Here is an 18,035-nt window from a genome sequence, read left to right as displayed (position 1 = left end):
CTCAATTGCAAACCATATGCTGATCTCCGTCAGCAATTTCTAGATCAACTCTGCATCCCCAAATGGAAACCAGAGTTGGAGGTCGTACATTTTCTATTACTGGGGAATGATCAGGAGCTCACCAGGTTAGTGGCTAAATATTGCTATTTGGTTTTTTGTCGTCAAAATACACCACAGACGTCTGATCTCCCTGGAGACCAAGAGATGTGACGACAGACTGCTCTGCCTCCTTTCTTTTAGCAAATGTTTTGTGCCACTGGGGAAGTGGTAATTCCGTATTGATTTGTTTTGGGTGTTTGTATGTGATGCCAATAAAAGGTTTGATGATGAGGATAAGAGTGCATACTTATACATGACTTTTTTGTGCACAGCTTAGGATCTAGCTCAGCTCATTTTTTTATACATGTGAGAACGTAATAGGAGAGAAGTAGTGGATCCAGAGAGGCCTGTGAATATTGTGCAAAACAATTTCCTGGGCACATGAGGAAGTGACTGGTCACTTCCAACAGCAATTTCACTCACCCATCCAGAGGCTCCTCCCACTTTCAAAGCAGGGCTTGAGGGCTGCCACTGGGGAGTGGGGGTGGAGAGAGAAACTGAAATGTCCTTGCACACGTGTGAAATATTACACACAGTACTTTGAATCTCAGCCACTATTGGGGAAATATTAAAACGTGGACACCGCCAAAGAGGAACACCTGCTTTATCAACTAACAGCAATCCTCCTTTCACTGAGTGGAAGTTTGCAGTGTCTTTAATATGACATTGTTTGCCACTAGTCTAAAAATATCCAAATAAAACTCAAACGGGAGACTGAAGAGTGCATAGCTCAAAATACTCTTTTATTTAAAGAACCTTGAATTGTTAGCAAAGCGTACTTAATAAGATTACACTGTCATTATGTAGTTTAGGGATAGTGGGTGCCTTTCCTATACAACTGCCAGTTTCCAATTCTTATCAAGGAGCTCCATGCCTGGACTTTGAATGAGCATCAATGGGGAAGGTGTCACAGAATCTAGAGGTATGTTTCACCCTTAGAGCACAGAACCATTAAATAGTATCTTAATACCTTACAATTGCATCTATATAACTACACACTAGAGCACAGAACCATTAAATAGTATCTTAATACCTTACAATTGCATCTATATAACTACACACTGGAGACAGTTTAAGAATGAAAACTGCAAAACACCAAATGATCTCTTCTCTTCCTTCTCTATTTGTCTGTGTCCTGTATTCAGAATAATTTGTTGAGCAGGCAGCAAAGCATATGATTACATTTTAATAATGATAGAGAACAGCGAAAGTTAGGACTTGCCTGCTTCTGCTGGGAGGAGAGAGGTATTATATTGTTAAGGAAACAAATCCTAAACGTTCTTCCCAATAGGGCTGAATTCTGTCAAAACACCACCAGGATATCTCAGCTGCCTTCAGGACAATAAGGCATAATTTCTTATATGCAGTAACTTAGCAGATCTTCTGGTGCTCCCTCTCATCTCGCCTTCATTCTACCCACCATCCATTCAGATACGCGCAGTTATGCTAAGACAATTCTCAGTTAAAACAATGTTGGCCTCAAATAGAAGCCAGGGTAAAAAATTTATTTCCTGATAGGCCATGCTTACTTGGACACTCATCCAGTTTTACCACTGGATTTTTATAGCACAGAAGACACTGAAATTCTGTAGGCTATTTAATTCACCCAGGCCACAGGACTGCCCATTAGCCTCTCTTGACGAAGAGAAATCAGCCTCTGGAACCATCTTTCTTCTGCTTCTGCCTTGTCAACAAACAGCTGTAAGAGAGGAAGAAAAGATACAACATGTAGACATTTTGCTGAGGATTAATATTTGTGAGTACTGAAAATACCCCATGAATCCATTGCCAGAAACCTCAAGCAATCAGTAGTGCAGAGGAAAACCTACATTGAGATGCCCTCATCAAAGTTAGGATTTTGTTGTGTTTTTCCATGGATTTTCAGCATCTGTCAAATTGTGGTACGATCTGCATCAGGTCTTAGGTTTGAGCATATGCCATATATCTGTACCATGCCAACTGCGTAACCACAATCACTATCCACTTATCTAGGCAATTTTGAGGTCTGGCATCACTATCTATAAATTAATCCTGTGTCACATCACTGGATCCTTCAAGCATCTCTGTAGAATTGGAAAGATCTCTGCTGCAGCATGTGAAGAGTGCCTACAAAGCCTGAATCTACTTACGGTAGACAGAAGTTCAGGAAGATAGGTGCTTCCTCCAAGTATGCTAAGAGCATGTAAGAAAGACAGTTTTCTATATTCTGATGTATACAATGCAGTGCAGGCAATTCAAAGGAAGTTACTGAAATGTGGGTACATTTGTATACCATAATGTAGCTTAAAAAACTTTTAAGTAATAAATGGATGCAATTTTCAGAATACCCTTTTTAATACTTCTTAAAAATAGAGGACATCCTCTGGAATGTAAGTGAATTTGAGAGGTAAGACTGGTTCCCCCCTCTCCTCCCCCCCCACCCAACAGTTCATAAGTCTGAAAAATAAATCTGAAATCTTATTTTTCATAAGTCTGAAAAATAAATCTGGTTATAGCAATTTGATTCCCGCATTTATACGGTAATGCACATGCTAATAGCTCTAGTGTTAAATGTTTTGTGAAAGTTGTTGGACTTTATTCAAAATACCCAGCATACACATAGGAACATATATATTGCATAACCTAATTTCTCCCCTTCCATACGAACTTTGTTAGATAAAGGCTGTCGTAATAAGCATCACCACACTCACGTTAGGATGGGCTAGTGAGTTTTCATCTTGGTATTTGATGGCAGTAGGAATAATTCCAGGCACTGTTTCTTTTTCAATAGATGTGAGAACAGAACTTCCCGGTTCTGCTGCTGCAGCTTCGCTTTTGACTTCAGCGGGTTCTGTTGCCTAATTGAGAGTGCAGGGTGGGGGATAAAATTCACACACAATCTTCATAGTCTAATTAATTCTGCTCTGAATAATATGAGAACATCATTGTCCTGTGACAGTAGACTGATAGTGAAAAATATACTGAATAACAGGAATTTCATGTTAAAGAATTTTGCCTAAACTAACCTACCATGTCTATTTTAGTGGATGCATGGAAGCACCAGAATGCCTTGGAACCTGGAACTATAGACTGGACAGCAGCCAGTTTGAGATTCTGAACTTGCTAAATTCTAGAGCAAGGAATTTCATTTATCTTTATAGGATCCTAAATCCTAAAGTCTCAAAACAGTTGTCACAATTATTTGTGCATTTCTCGTATGAAACCAAATTAATAAAATAAGGGGGGGGGACTGTTTCCAAGGGCTCACAAACTAATATATATCTATTTGCAGCAAGGGATGCCTTATAAGATATATATAGTGAAAACTGCAAAGGCCTGCTTGAAGAGACAGGATCCTATGCTCCAGCTGAAACTAGAATAGTGCTTCTGCAATAGTTCTGTAGATGACTATGGCACCATCTAGCTCAGTCCTATTTACCCTGACTGGCAACAGATCTCCAGGGTTTCGGATGAGCTTTTCCCAGCCGTACTTGAAGATTTCAACAACTGGTCATCCACGTGATACACACAGCACTTATCATCTTATTTAGCAACACCCACCCCCCAAGAGTATCCTTTCACTCACCTTTTACATGACAAAGGGCATGCATTTCCTGACACACAGACTAATTTCAGTGTTGGGAAAAATAATGACTGAAGATTCCCTCCAAATATAGTTTGTCCAACCCGCACCTAGCCCACAACTCCAGTGCAAGAGAATTCCCTCTTAATTATCAGCCCAAACATCTTTGGAATTATTACTGCTTCAGATCTGGAATATCTCTATCTGCTCATTTGGGAAAACGTGATATGGTAAACCGCCCTGTGATCCTCGGATGAAGGTTGGTATAGAGATTTAATAAACAAACGAACAAGCAACGTTGATATGGCACTGGATTCAGAGAAGAACACATGCACCTGGATGTGGGGTGGGAGTTGGAGGGCTGATTCGGTCTGGTGGTAGCTTCTCCCAATGCAATACATGCTGCTCCACGTGACCTTGACCTTGACAGAGCGGGGCCTTCCCAGGGTGATGCCATCAAAAAGGGGGAAGACAAAAAGCCCCCGGATATGCAAGAAGCAGCCTTGTATTTCTCTGTACCCAAACTGGCAGTTTAATAAATTGGATTGCTATATTAAAAAAATACGGCCTTTGTGTCAAAAATGTCAATACTTAAAAGCGTGCCTTGCTGTAACCAGAACACACTAACTGAATTAAGCACATTATTGTTGACAAAACCTGCATTCCTTTATTATACCTAAATGCAGAATCACATCATTATGGGATCCATATATTTCTGATTTCTGATGACTGGGATTAGGATTACCAGTATGAAAGTCAAAGTCAATGTCAATGTCAACTGCATTAATGTACCGGCTTTCCACCAGCTCACAAGGGGCTCTATGCAAAGAAAGAAGATTGAAAACTTACCTTTTTGACTTCTTTACTTGATCTGAATGTCTGTGGAACAAAGGAGTCACTTTCAATTGCTTCAATTTCTTTTACTCGTTTCACTTGCTCTACGAGGCTGGTTTGGTCTATAGAAGAGGGTATAATGTCAGTATAGTTTAGCATAAGCTTAAGATCAGCACTGTGCAATATTCTTCTAAAGTATTTCCTCTGCTCGAAAAATGGAAAACTCTAAGGTAAGTGATGGCTCTGCCAAGGAGAAATTATTCTTATTTTGTTCAGAAAAAAAAAAGAGGATAGGAAGGATAAAGCAGATTCTAGACAATGGAATTGAAATATTTGCCATTGACACCAGTTACAAACAGGATGGCACTGCTGACAAAGCATCTGGTAATCATGAGTTTGATTCCTGTTGCAAAGAGTACAGGCACCCCCCACCCTCTGCCCCACAGTTCAATATAATGCCAAAAAGAAGGGACTTGGTGTTTTGTTTCTTGACTCAATAAAAAGTCCCCTACCATCTGACCACGGTTTGAGCCTCTCAATGGGCTTCCACCTACCACACTGAGACTCACTCCAAACAATGATGGGTAATTCTATACAGAGCCCATTGTATCCCTAAAGTAGCTCTCTGTATGCATTCATGTAAACCATTTTAATATTCCAGCACTGCTTTATGTGACATTTCAAAAAGTTTTTCAATCTTTTAACAATTGAGAAAGTTGAAGAATGTGCTGGAGTTAGAAAAATTTCATTTTACAGACTCGCTTGTTTCCTTTTGCGCTTCACTGTAATAAATATGAATGCTGCATTTTTTTCACTTCCGTTGGAGATGAAATTAGTAAGAGCGGGCATATATATACTGACAACAAAACGATCCATCAGAAATTTAAGTACCGTACTTTGATCCACAATAGGAAACCAAATAGAAAAGTTCTTCAGATAACAAAGTTATTCAGCACACACTAAGGAACACAATAGTCTGTGATATTTGCTGGACTGAGAAAGGTCTTTGGACAATCTGGAGCTCTGTCTGGGACTAGATATATTTTGGCACCCTTCCCTTTAAAATGTCAGCAGTGCATCGTGCTAAGCACATCAACTCTTATCCAGAAGAGCATTCCAGTATTTATGTGGACAAACAATACATACAAGTTTTATTATACGTAAAAGCTTTGCTTGATCAGAGGCAGACAGAACAGAACCTTGCACACTATATAATTTAGAGCTACTCTATGTCAGTCAAACAACCAAGGAAAGTTAAAAGAAATTAATGTTGCCATACGTAAGCAACGGAAAGAAATTTAGCTCTGCTAATCTACACATTCAAACGACTGGACTGTAGTGGACACAGAAGGCTAAGTCAAATGGCTCACTGTTTTCTTATGCATCCACTGAATACAGCCACCACCACTGGCATAATGTCAACTTATTTAGGATTAGGTTTCTACAACAGTTGTCATTCAGGTCACATGTTGTCCTTTCTCTCCCACTGATGAACTAGTTTGGACTTGTGAGACACCCTTGCCAGTCACTCCTATGATGGAAATGGTATCAAGATTTTATAACCACACATAATCAAAAAGCCGGATATTGTCATGACAAGCTGCCCTTGATGCTCAGGTATATCTGTGTCTGCTTCACTTATGGTTTTCCAACACCGATGACAGATATCTGTGTAAGAAAAAGTGTATGCACTATATATAAATACATTGTCACAACTGACAAACATGCACCTGAATGTTTTTGTAGTTTAAACATTCAATGGGAAAACCGTTGTAGACATAGGTTTGACCTTTGGTATTGGCGAGTGCTGTAAAGTGAATGACAGTCACAATGTGGGGAACATGGTCCCCAAGAGAAACAAAATCACAGAATGTTTTCCAGAATTACTTCAGTGACATTAACTGGATGAAAATGGACTGGAAGGAAGCTGTATCCATTAGTCTACAATATTGTTGACAAACACATTATTGGTATATAAAATGACTTCCATATAGTGTTTGTCAGATGTCAGTAGAAAGGATATATATTTCATAGTAAAATCAAAAATAATGGAGTCAGAAAGCTAAGAGGGTAGAGACAAAAAAAATCAATACTAACTCATTGGACAGCAAGTCCTTTCACTCTGGTCAGACTGAAAATACAGAACTATTTGTATCAGTGACTGTTGATGCCATTTTTCATACATAAATCATTCCTTCTATAAGAATTACAATTAAGCTTGCTCCTAGTAGCTCTGTTCTTTTTATCTTATTACTAAAGCGGGTGGGAAAACTTGGAGAAATAAGCATACATGGGAAACTATCAATGCACTTGTGTGGGAGGCGTGTCAAGACCTTTTTGTGATAACCTTCAGTTTTAATGTGTCTGCTCATACAGGCTTACGTCTGTAAGTCAACACAATCATACGGCAGCAGTAACCTTCTGAAAACAGCAGGTGGCATTGTATTACCAGTTAAACCACAATGCATAACAGAAGGGCTTCAGAGGCCTTGCCTTAAGTATCCAGAATTCATCTTATTTCAAAAAACCAAACATCTTTCAAGACTGTGACTCCTTTTGTTCTAACTTAAGAATATTTGTATTAATGATTTCTTTTTTGTGTGTAAACCTGGCTTTCGTAAGTACCTTTAACGTATGTGCTGTTCCTATTTTTAAAGGGGGGCAGCTTTTTCAGTGGCTAACATGATATTGTTGTTGTTTAGTCCTGTCCCACTCTTCGTGACCCCATGGACCAGAGCACGCCAGGCACTCCTGTCTTCCACTGCCTCCCGCAGTTTGGTAAAACTCATGTTAGTAGCTTCAAGAACACTGTCCAACCATCTAGTCCTCTGTCGTCCCCTTCTCCTTGTGCCCTCCATCTTTCCCAACATCAGGGTCTTTTTCAGGGAGTCTTCTCTTCTCATGAGGTGGCCAAAGTATTGGAGCCTCAGCTTCAGGATCTGTCCTTCCAATGAGCACTCAGGGCTGATTTCCTTAAGAATGGATAGGTTTGATATTCTTGCAGTCCATGGGACTCTCAAAGAGTCTCCTCTAGCATCATAATTCAAAAGCATCAATTCTTCGGCGATCAGCTTTCTTTATGGTCCAGCTCTCACTTCCATTCATCGCTTCTGGGAAAACCATAGCTTTAACTATACGGACCTATACGGCTAACAGGGTATGGCATGTAGCAATTACACTTCACAAACATAATTAGGAGCTCCAGCACAACCAGAGAGGAAGTAAAAGGGGGCAAATATTTCTTTTAAAAACAAAAACATAACCTATATAACAATACAAAATGATAGAAAACTAGTATCTTGTGAACCACTCTATTTAAATGGTATGCCAAAATATGCTTATCAGACAATTTTCTAATAACAGAACTCAGTCCAAGGAAAAACAACAAAGAATCCTGTGGGACCTTTTAAGATGAGCAAATTTCTTACAGCATAAGATGTTGTGGTCTTCTGATATAGCTGTTGCAGTGTTTTAAAGGACACTGCAACAAGAAACCATTAAATTAGAATGTTACAAGCGGTTCAATTCTGTCACCTGTGGCTTGAATTGGGCTAATGGGCTTTTATTACATTACACGTCTTAATTAGCTTACCGATGTCAGAATGTTTGTGTTATCATTGACGCTGCTTTGTGAATGGTCACTGTTAATAATAATAATATAATTGTCGCTGTCTGTGCTTTCTGAGTCTCTTTTCCCTCTGGCCTCACTGTTTACAATCCCTTCCAACCATTTGTGTACTTGTATGTATGTCACTGATTTGTTAAGTCTTTTTAAGAGGCCAATGGACTCCGTTGGCTTTGTTGCAACACACTCACCCTTCTGAAAACTGTCAAGGAAAAGGGGCTTTGAAACACTTACTGGTAAGCATCAAAATAAGTTCAACATATACAGTATCCCTACTCAGCCATAAAGCTCTCTGGGTGACCTTGGGCCTGTCAAGGCCACAAAGCATCATCTACCTCACCGGGGTTTTGTGGGGGTTAAATGACGACTGAATGTCCAGGCAGCATGGATCCCAAAGGGTATTGGGAGGAGAAACTGCCAGGAAAGGAAGCTGTGGGGAGGAGTGGGGAAAGGAAGAAGATAAATGTCACAGGTCATGGAACCTTCTCATGTGGCCACTCTCCAGGTTTCTGCCCCACGGCAATAAATATCTGAAGAAGCAAAAAGCAGGGCATTTTCAGTGGCAGCCCCAGTTCTATAAAACACTGTCCCAACACATATTGGTACCATACATTTTAACCTTGGCTTGGCAACTTGTTTAAAATTGAAAAAGGGCCATATTTTATTACTGAGCAACAATAGAAGGGCCAGCAAGATTGATCTGACCCAACTGAATGAATCCTGGATAAGTCAGGACTTGGGCAAATGGGCCACTTAAGTCTCCTTTTCAGTGTGAGCAGCAAGATGAGCTTTGACCCAGCAACTCTTCCTTTACTCACCTCAGTTGCTCACCACCTTCTCTCATGCTTTAGGCCTGGAGCTAGCACAGCTAAAGTGCATAAGAGTTGTGGTGGTGTCTCAGCCCAAGCTTTTCTTGCTCTCTGTTGCTGTTTTTTAGCTTTAAAAGATTTCTTCCTCGTGTAAGTCACATACATAGGTCAAATGACACATTAGGTTTTATCTAGCATTGCTCATACTCAGAGTAGATCTATTAAAGTTAATTGGCCTGACAGGTTCTTTAATTTCAGTGGGTTTACTCTGAGTAGAACTTAATTGGAAACAATCCCTTTCTTGTATTGGGTAAATGTAGTTTCCTTCAGCAAAATGATTAAGATGTTACGCCAATGTTAACTCAGTGTTTTCCAGCCACCTAACGTGTATATAAAAAAGACATATAATTACAAAGAAAGGTATAAGAATTCATAGGACAAAATGGTACAGAACATCAATAATATCCTGAAGGATGCTGGACGTCTGCTGCATTTTCACAGAGAGAGAGAGAGGCTGAATAAAGTTTCATCTTGCAGCACATGAGCAAGCCAGACTGCAGCCTCTGCTGTTGCTGCTAGCTGTCCATTTTAATTCTTGAATTCTTATTGACTCTAATTAAAATTCTATAGATGGAAGAGCTGTAGGTTTCTCAGGAACTTGCCAGTGAATGTTGTCTGCCAGCCATCTCCAAACACCCCATAACCACACACAACCAGCTTGTCAGGAGAGCTAATGCAGACATTGTGGGGCACACCACATTTGTCACTGTGGCTAATATCAGAGATACTCAGCTCTTTTTTTCTCAGCACACAAAAGCACGATATGTAATTCAATGCTCAATTTACCCTTGTCTCGTAGGAGATTTCCCCCCGCTAATTGATAGAAATTAAGCCATTAATCAAGCCACTAGCCATCATTCAAACCAGAGAAGATGAATACAAACTTTCATCATAACCACCTTCCCCATTTTAGTGTTCATTAGCATTAATTTTTAATGCAATTATGCTATTCTTTTACACTGAGCTCATAAATTACTGCTCTTTTGTTGCTGGTTGGCCTTGTAAAATCCAAAGGTAATGCTTTGTGCTCTGATCTTAAAGGCAATTACTAGCTTCTTCTATCTTTTATATATCCATAGTAAAAAAACAAACAACCCAAAAAACTTTATATAGTATATATAACACATCTAAAGTATGTGGCTTATTACCAATATATAGCATACACATTGTAGTTAGACATGTAGGTAGACAGAAAGAATACAAGCACACAGAGAAAATCACTAAAAGGGTCATATATATACATAGGCCACAGAGTTCAATAAGAAACTATTCAGTTAGAAGCAGCTGTGGCTCTCAGTAGCTCTCATTCAGTTCACTTGCACATACTTTCATTCTCTCTCCTCCTCATATAAGTGAATGACTGCCATTCCCTCCTCCAGGGAAATGTAAAGCTATGAAGTTGGGCACATGGCTGGGATGAAGGCAAAACCAGACCACCTCCACCCCAACAAACACTGACGTACAGTGAGAGGGGGTTCTCAGGGAGCACACAGTGATGTCCCTGGTGAAACCCCTACAATAAATGGACCTTCAGTGTCAGCCCCACCTGTGAAAAGAACACGGGCATTTTGTTAACATTAAATAAGCACGACTGCAAAAAGCGCCCTGCTTATAATCAAAGATGTGGAATGCTAATACTAAACAGATAAATTAAGCAACAAGCCTTGGGAGGCTTTCAGTTATAATTTATCCTAATTGGAAAAACAGCAACTGCGCCGACACGTTTTTTTCCATGCTGCTCATTTGCTACACATGTGCCACAAGATCAAATGAAACTTTCAGAAGACATGAGCATATATATCCCAGAAGAACACAAATTGCCATGTGGCAACATGTGGTACAAGAACATGGTTTTACTTTAATTCAAGTAATGATCCATCACGAGGAACCACACAGAAGTTTGTTATGCATCCAGCTGTACCATATATATATATATATGTCGCCTAGACACCCCAACTTTTACACGGGAAGACACCCGAGGACACCAAAACCTGCATTCCTGTACCCGTGAAAATCTACGAAAGCATATATATATATATATATATATTGCAACTGCTGGCAAAGAAAGCCTGTAGAAGAATGCAGATGTATAAGAAATGCAGATTTACATGTGCCATGACCCCAAATGCAGATTTACATGTGCCAATGCAGATTTACATGTGCCATGACCCCAAAGTAGCTCAAGGAATCCTTGATCTCCCTACACTATTGATAGCTTACAGCTGGATTCCCAGCAGAGATAACAAAATCAGTGTGGATTACAAAATACTTTGACTCTTCTGATAGGTGCAGTAAATGTTCTTCTTTTGGTTTCTTGTGCAGTTTTTGCTGTGTATGACAGATTAATGTTTACTGATTTTTTAAAAACATGTTTTGGGGGTTTGTGTTTGTTTCAGTACTAGAACAGATCCATCTTGAAAAACGGGGAAAGTGGAATACAATTTCATTATCTGCCTAAGGGGTCACTCATAAGTCTACGAAGAAAAGCTTAGGATACAGTTAACATGGAGATTCAAATGCTTGCTTCGTGCTACTAGTTATCGTCACTGTTATTTCTAAAATTCCCTTTCTCAAAGAAATTACCATTAAGAATCACTTGGAGTCAATCTGATCTTGTTCATGCAGATGAACAAATTGACAAGTTGTTGTTGTATTAATAATAATGATAATGATAATGATAACAATAATAATGATGATGATTATGATGATGATGATAATAATAATAATAATAATAATAATAATAATAATAATAATAAATAATTTATTTATTTATTTATTTATACCCCGCCCATCTGGCTGGGCTTCCCCAGCCACTCTGGGCGGCTTCCAACAAAATATTAAAATACTGTAATACATCAAACATTAAAAGCTTCCATAAACAGGGCTGCCTTCAGATGTCTTCTACTGTTCAGATGTTGTTTTGTTGTTGTTGTTGTTTGTTGTTGTTTTATACCCCACCCATCTTACTGGGTAACCCCAGCCACTAAGAGCAACTTCCAACATATATAAAAACATTAAAATAGTTTTTTTAAAAAAAGAAAATCAGATAAACAACAGTTGGCTCATTTCCCAGTGGCTGCTGTTTATTTCATAGCAGGTAAGGTCCCCTGGATGGTTAAGTCCGGTCAAAGGTGACTCTGGGGTTGCGGCGCTCATCTCACTTTTCAGGCAGAGGGAGCCAGTGTTTGTCCGCAGACAGCTTTCAGGGTCATGTGGTCAGCATGACTAAACGGCTTCTGGTGCAACGGGACACCGTGATGGAAACCAGAGCACACAGAAACACTATTTACCTTCCTGACGCAGCAGTACCTATTTATCTACTTGCACTGGTATGCTTTTGAACTGCTAGGTTGGGTAGCAATTTTCCAGGGGCTACTGTTTATTTCATAGCATTCCATACTAGAATAGACACTGCGATACAGAGAGTTTGGGATAATATTTTATATATGTAATGCTTATTTTTTATTTCAAATAAAGCAAACAATAAACAAACAGATGCTCCGGCGAGGGAATCATAGTTCATTGCACACAGAAGGCCCCAGCTTTAAACTCTGGCATCTCCAGTATGATACCAAGTGACTGGAAAGGAGTCTGCTTGGAACCCTGGACAGCTGAAGCTGGTCAGTGGAGGGAAAGAAAGAAAGAAAGAAAGAAAGAAAGAAAGAAAGAAAGAATCTTTCAATTTTTATGGGCTTAATGCTTTCATTACCCTGCAGCTGCTATGTTCTCTTAAATGCAAGTGCTCAGTTTGGGAGCTTTCCTTTTGTTGTGCCTCATCCAACCACAGAGAAGTTATACTACAATCAAGTGTTATATAAATGTTGTTAAAATTCTTGATGTTAGCCTGTACCCATGGAATGTGTGCTGAACCACCAGGGACCATGGATTCATATCTTCCAGTTTGACTCAAATTTGTGGGCATTTGCCTCAAACTATGCTAGACATTCAGGTAGTAAAAGTGTTTAGCATTTAATATTCCGCTGTGAATTGTTTTAATTGATTTTAATACTGTATTATTATATTGTTGTAGCCCGTCTTGGAGCTTTATGGTGAAGGGCGGGTAAGAAAGCCTACAAATAAATAAAATGACATTTGAAATTACCACAAGATTGATATGACACAGGGAAGTAATCAAAACTTGATCTACCAGGACAATTTGTTTACAGAATATACTTAATCCATCACTTGATATTCTGATTAAAAATGATTGGCACTAGGCAAACAACAATTTGTACTTAATGGATTACAGACTTGTTAACAAATACTCAAACATAATTTTGTGTTTGGCATTACATCCCACCACTTGTGTACCAGATGCCAGTGACCTCAAAAATCTTATGGAAGGCAGCAATTGTGAAGTTTGCAGATGTCATAAAATAACCGAAAGTAAGAATCAGATATACACAGTAGATGGTTCTAACAGGAGAAATCAGAACAATTGTTACATTTCTCCTCTGCTAATGCAAATAATCTTAATGAGCATTTCCTCTGACCTCCATGCAGTATCCCATGTGCTACAAAAACAGAGCTTTTCACTCTTGGCATCAGCCCATCCTGCCTATCTTAAATTAGAAATTATATTGGTAAGAAACCTTGAAAGCCCTGGCAAAAAGTGTAATAGCAAATGAACATTAGCTTCATATATAAGGAGGAAAGTTTGGCATCAGAAATAATCCCCTTGCCATATGGGGAAACATGTTTACTTGCATTTGCTATTCTTGAGTGGGAGATCAGGAGAAAGGAGAAAGAAAAGACAGAAGTGGAAGAACAATGAAACTTGAGATAATTCCTTGTGACATGCGTAACAGCTGCCAAGGAGACAATCGTTTCACCAATCTCATAATACGAAGTCCTCTTAGATCCATCTGTAAAGAAATAGGTTGCTCTAGCAGAACAGAGCTGTGTGTAGCACAGAAGTACAAAGCAGAATGTGTAGATTTACTTAACTTAAATAGTGTTAAATCAGAAGGTTTTAAAATTATGAAATATTTTAACAACACACAAACAAACAAAGAAACAAAGAAACCACAAGCACTTCACATTTACATTTCACCATAAACTGCTTGCTTAAAATGGCTTACATGATTTTTGAATAATTTTCACACTTAGGATCTAAACAACCCGGAAACGAATTCCAGAAAAGGGTAACAGCCACTCAGAAGCCATCTCTACATGCCTCTGTTGTTCCTAAGTGACCAAGAGAGGATGCAAAGAGGAGGTTAGTATTAGCTGAGTGTAGGGATTGTATGCCACCAAGTTATACAGAGCCACATTTAGCAGCTTTTGTTTAAACTTCATGTACTAGGGATGAGAGAAAATTTCAAAGTACTATTCTAGAATAATCACTCCAGTTCTTAAGGCTGGGGTGGGGAACCCTCTCCTCCCCAGCAATTAGGGTGTTTCTTTTAAGGCTTCCATAGGAGCCAGTGGAAGCTTTTTAGAAGGACAATTGCTGCATGGGTGCATTTTCATATGAGGGTCTGCAGCTAAAGAACGAAGGGCATGTGCTGCCCCCACCCGAAAACTGCTGCTCCTTTAGCTAGGCAATTAGGCTTGAAAACAGCTTTCCTTTGGAGCCAATTTGAGGCTTTTTTCAAGCCTAACTGCCAAGACCGAGAAGGCAGCTAGGGAGTAAGATATTAACCCTCCCAGCACCGTGGGCTGCAGTCTTCAAGAAGATCACCACCTTAGCCATTTAGCTTGGGGGGAAAGCTCCAATGTTTTCTTCAAGCCTAATTGCTTGGTGGTGGGAAGTGACAATATATGCTTGTGTGTGTGTGTGTGTGTGTGTGTGTGTGTGTATGAGAGAGAGAGAGAGAGAGAGAGAGAGAGAGAGATGTGGGTGTGAATAAATTGCTGTATGTTATATACACACAATGCTATTTTTCTAGAAAAAGAGGTGCCAGAATTCAACATGAAAACCTACCTTGTTCTCTTATAGTGGCAATGGCACCCACCTGAGAGGTGCCAGAACTCAGTTCCAGTGAGCTCCGGCTGAAAAAAAGCCCTGGTTATATGCGAGAACACAGATGTGTGGGTTCTGTAAGTGTGTATGACCAAAGAAGAGGTGTATCCACTTTTTAGATTGGCCCCACCCAACACTGGTACACAGATCTCAGAAGGTTAGTTATGAAGGAATATGGTGTTTGCACATAAAAAGGTTTCCCATCCCATCTTAAAGAAACATTGGGTGGGGGGTGTTCAGTATTAGCATATGATGTGTGTGTGAAACAACTAAGACAGAGAAAAACATTTTTATTATAATTACAAAAACCCCCAAAACCATAAAGGCTTTTCATTCACAGAATGGCTTATTTATAGATGCCAGAGTGATTCATTAGCTTGGCAAACGTGGACCATGAGAACTACAGCAGAATTGTAACCTGGTTTTTAAAAGTGCAGCTTTTCAAAGGTTTTGATTCTCACCTCAGGGAATCAACTACAAACAATGTACAATTTTTTTTTAAATGAGTTCTTCTTATTTTGTATGTCACAAAGCATTAATTGACCATGACTGATAAATATTTGGTGAACTTTTGATGATTTGAGTTTTCCCATCAATGCCTGCAAAACTGATAATTATACCAGAAACTTTTCATCCGGCAATCTTTGTTCTGCCTACAATCTAAGGGCAAGATCAACCTCTGACCCACATACATGGAGGGCAGGCACAGCATGTGTAAAAGAGTGTGGGCAAGAACCAAAGCAATTTTTAAATATTGTATAGCACAAAGCACATGTACAGGTGATTTAAAAACAGTGACAACCACCACCAGAAAAACCGCTTTGGAATATTTCCAGTAAGTGCACCCTGACGTTTCAATATTGCTACGCAGGTACTAAACTGAAGGAGGTCAAGGATTAAACATTTGTGTACTGTATAAAGCTGGCCAAATACATAGCAGCCTGTATGTTTCATACTGCATAATTCCAAGCAAACTAGAACAATCCATGGATATATCTATCAAAGCAAAGAGATAATGTCTTGACAGAATGTGTACTGACAACCTGAACAATCAACATGCTTTGGCCCTAAAAATAGCAGGGTGGCTGGATGCATGTATAGGATGGACATATAGACCTTCCTCCATTGTGCTACTAATGATTAGCATGCTGAGGGTGGATGGATTGTGTATCATGTTGGGTGTGTCTGTGTGTGATTGTGTTTGTCTGAATTAGCAATTGGGCTATATATGGCTCCATAATAGTTGAGCATGGCACTGATCATCTTGTCTTTGGAAGGTTTGCAATGTTACCTCAGCTACGATCTGTGCCTAAATTTGGAGCGAGCAGCTTCACTTGTTGGTCTGCTTCACTCAGTGATCAACCTACCACCTTTATATTAGTTTTTTAATGTTAAAATTGTCATTTCCCCACTAGTTTTGAGCACATACTAGAATGACAAGCTTGATGTTAATCCTCTCTCTTAAATACACTACAGGGTGTTGCACTCACATAATGTATCGGTGTATTTATAGGAAACTGTTTCTGGCAGTGATCAGGTAATAGTTTTTGACTGAATTGATTATTCACTGACAGTACTCAACTTAGCCTTGCAAATGCATCAACTATGTAATAAGGAACTATTAAGACCATTGATTTTCTGATTTCAATTGATAGCTAACAGGCCAAAGCTACACATCAATATTTGCGTAACTAATACCCAAGAGCTAACAAATTTGACAAATGAAAACCTCAATAGGCCAAACAGTGCAAATAAATGGAAATTTAAAGCCTAACCCTCAGAAATTTAAATGAGGTACTTATATTCATGATACATATTAGTCTACAGGTATCTCATGCTGACATGAGTTAAGGGAATAGGCACATACATACATATATTTTTAATCTAAAAGACAATATATAAAAAATGTGGGGGGGGGGGTGAGCAGAAGTCCATTTACTGCTCATAGTATCCAACCCATAATGTTTGAAGCCTTATGTAGAGATGTGCTGCAGTATTATTAAAAATAATCATCTTCCAGGTAATTATAAAATATTTAAAGCCTTCTCTAAGAACCATGAATTTAAATGAAACCCATAACTTGCCCAAGGTATTGCTGACCATCTGTTTATATAATTCACCTAAATGTTGAAGATGAGTTTAAGCTACTTATTCATGCACTTTAAGCACGTGGGATCTTATTTCCATAATTAATTACCTTGGGCTCCATTTATTAGAAATTCCATTGTGTTGCGATAATGACACAAGGAAGACAAATATGCCAGGAAGCACATACAGTGGTATATCTAACTTGGGAGGACAAGGGCTGTATTAGAAATGTTCATGATCCCAATAATCAGAGGTTCCAGACAGTTCTCTGAAGCCAACTGGCAATAAAGCAGCTGTAGAACATCTGTAGACTCTTAAGGAAGGTCTTTCGGCCTGAAAAACCCTTTAAAACATATCAAACTAATAATATGGATTTATGTTTTCATCTTGTGAGGTAGCTGCGGGTGCCCCTTGCAGTTTCTGCTAATCGTCAAGGATAACAGTGTTTTAACACAAAATCTCCTTCACAGCCCATTTTCTTCAGTTTTGAACTTGCAATCAAGCCAATGCTAAATTGGTAAGACCGCAGTACTTCCAAAGCCAGATGTAATTTCACAAACAGATTTATGACTTTGCTGCATTAGGTCTGTGAAGAAAACGTTGTAAATAATGCAACTCTGAAATCATATCCTTTCAAACTGACAGCTATTACTTCAGATTTTCTGAAGCTTTGTATTTAAGACCCACTACTGCTAAACCCTTAGTTTGTGACCATCAGCAGGATTGTAAAATAAGACCATTTGGCAGCCGATCAAGAACAAAGAACCACTAAGACATGCTTCTCTGCCTCCTTTGCTGGCAGGAAGATGCAACCCCCCCTGGCAATGTAAGACTGGCTGTAACCTTTAGTCAAAAACAGGCTTTATGTTAAGTCACACTTTGATAGTAGAGACAATGTTTTAACACAGAATATATAGATAATCAAATAAATTACAAATGGATCAAGGGAAAGTAGGAGAGAAAAGATATGTGGACTGGGTGCAATTCTCCTCT

At 39.1% G+C, this 18,035-nt stretch overlaps 1 protein-coding gene across 1 annotated transcript in view; it reads right to left on the bottom strand.

Annotated features, from left to right (window-relative positions):
* Positions 1–821: 821 nt before the first annotated feature.
* RSRC1 (arginine and serine rich coiled-coil 1) overlaps positions 822–18,035 on the bottom strand; it is a 161,742-nt gene continuing 144,528 nt past the window's right edge. Inside the window, exons 8-11 of the mRNA XM_081862751.1 lie at positions 4,511–4,617; positions 2,790–2,936; positions 1,133–1,798; positions 822–1,069 (exon numbers count right to left, since the gene is read on the bottom strand). Of these exons, the coding sequence (XP_081718877.1) occupies positions 1,697–1,798; positions 2,790–2,936; positions 4,511–4,617 (356 nt within the window). The 3' untranslated portion in view covers positions 822–1,069; positions 1,133–1,696. The remainder of the gene's footprint in view (positions 1,070–1,132; positions 1,799–2,789; positions 2,937–4,510; positions 4,618–18,035) is intronic.

The sequence above is a fragment of the Podarcis erhardii genome (genome assembly GCF_964252035.2).
Source record: "Podarcis erhardii genome assembly, chromosome: 5".
Classification (NCBI taxonomy): Eukaryota; Metazoa; Chordata; class Lepidosauria; order Squamata; family Lacertidae; genus Podarcis; species Podarcis erhardii.
The sequence above is the reverse complement of the archived record's forward strand: the minus strand, read 5'-3'. Positions and strand labels throughout refer to the sequence as shown.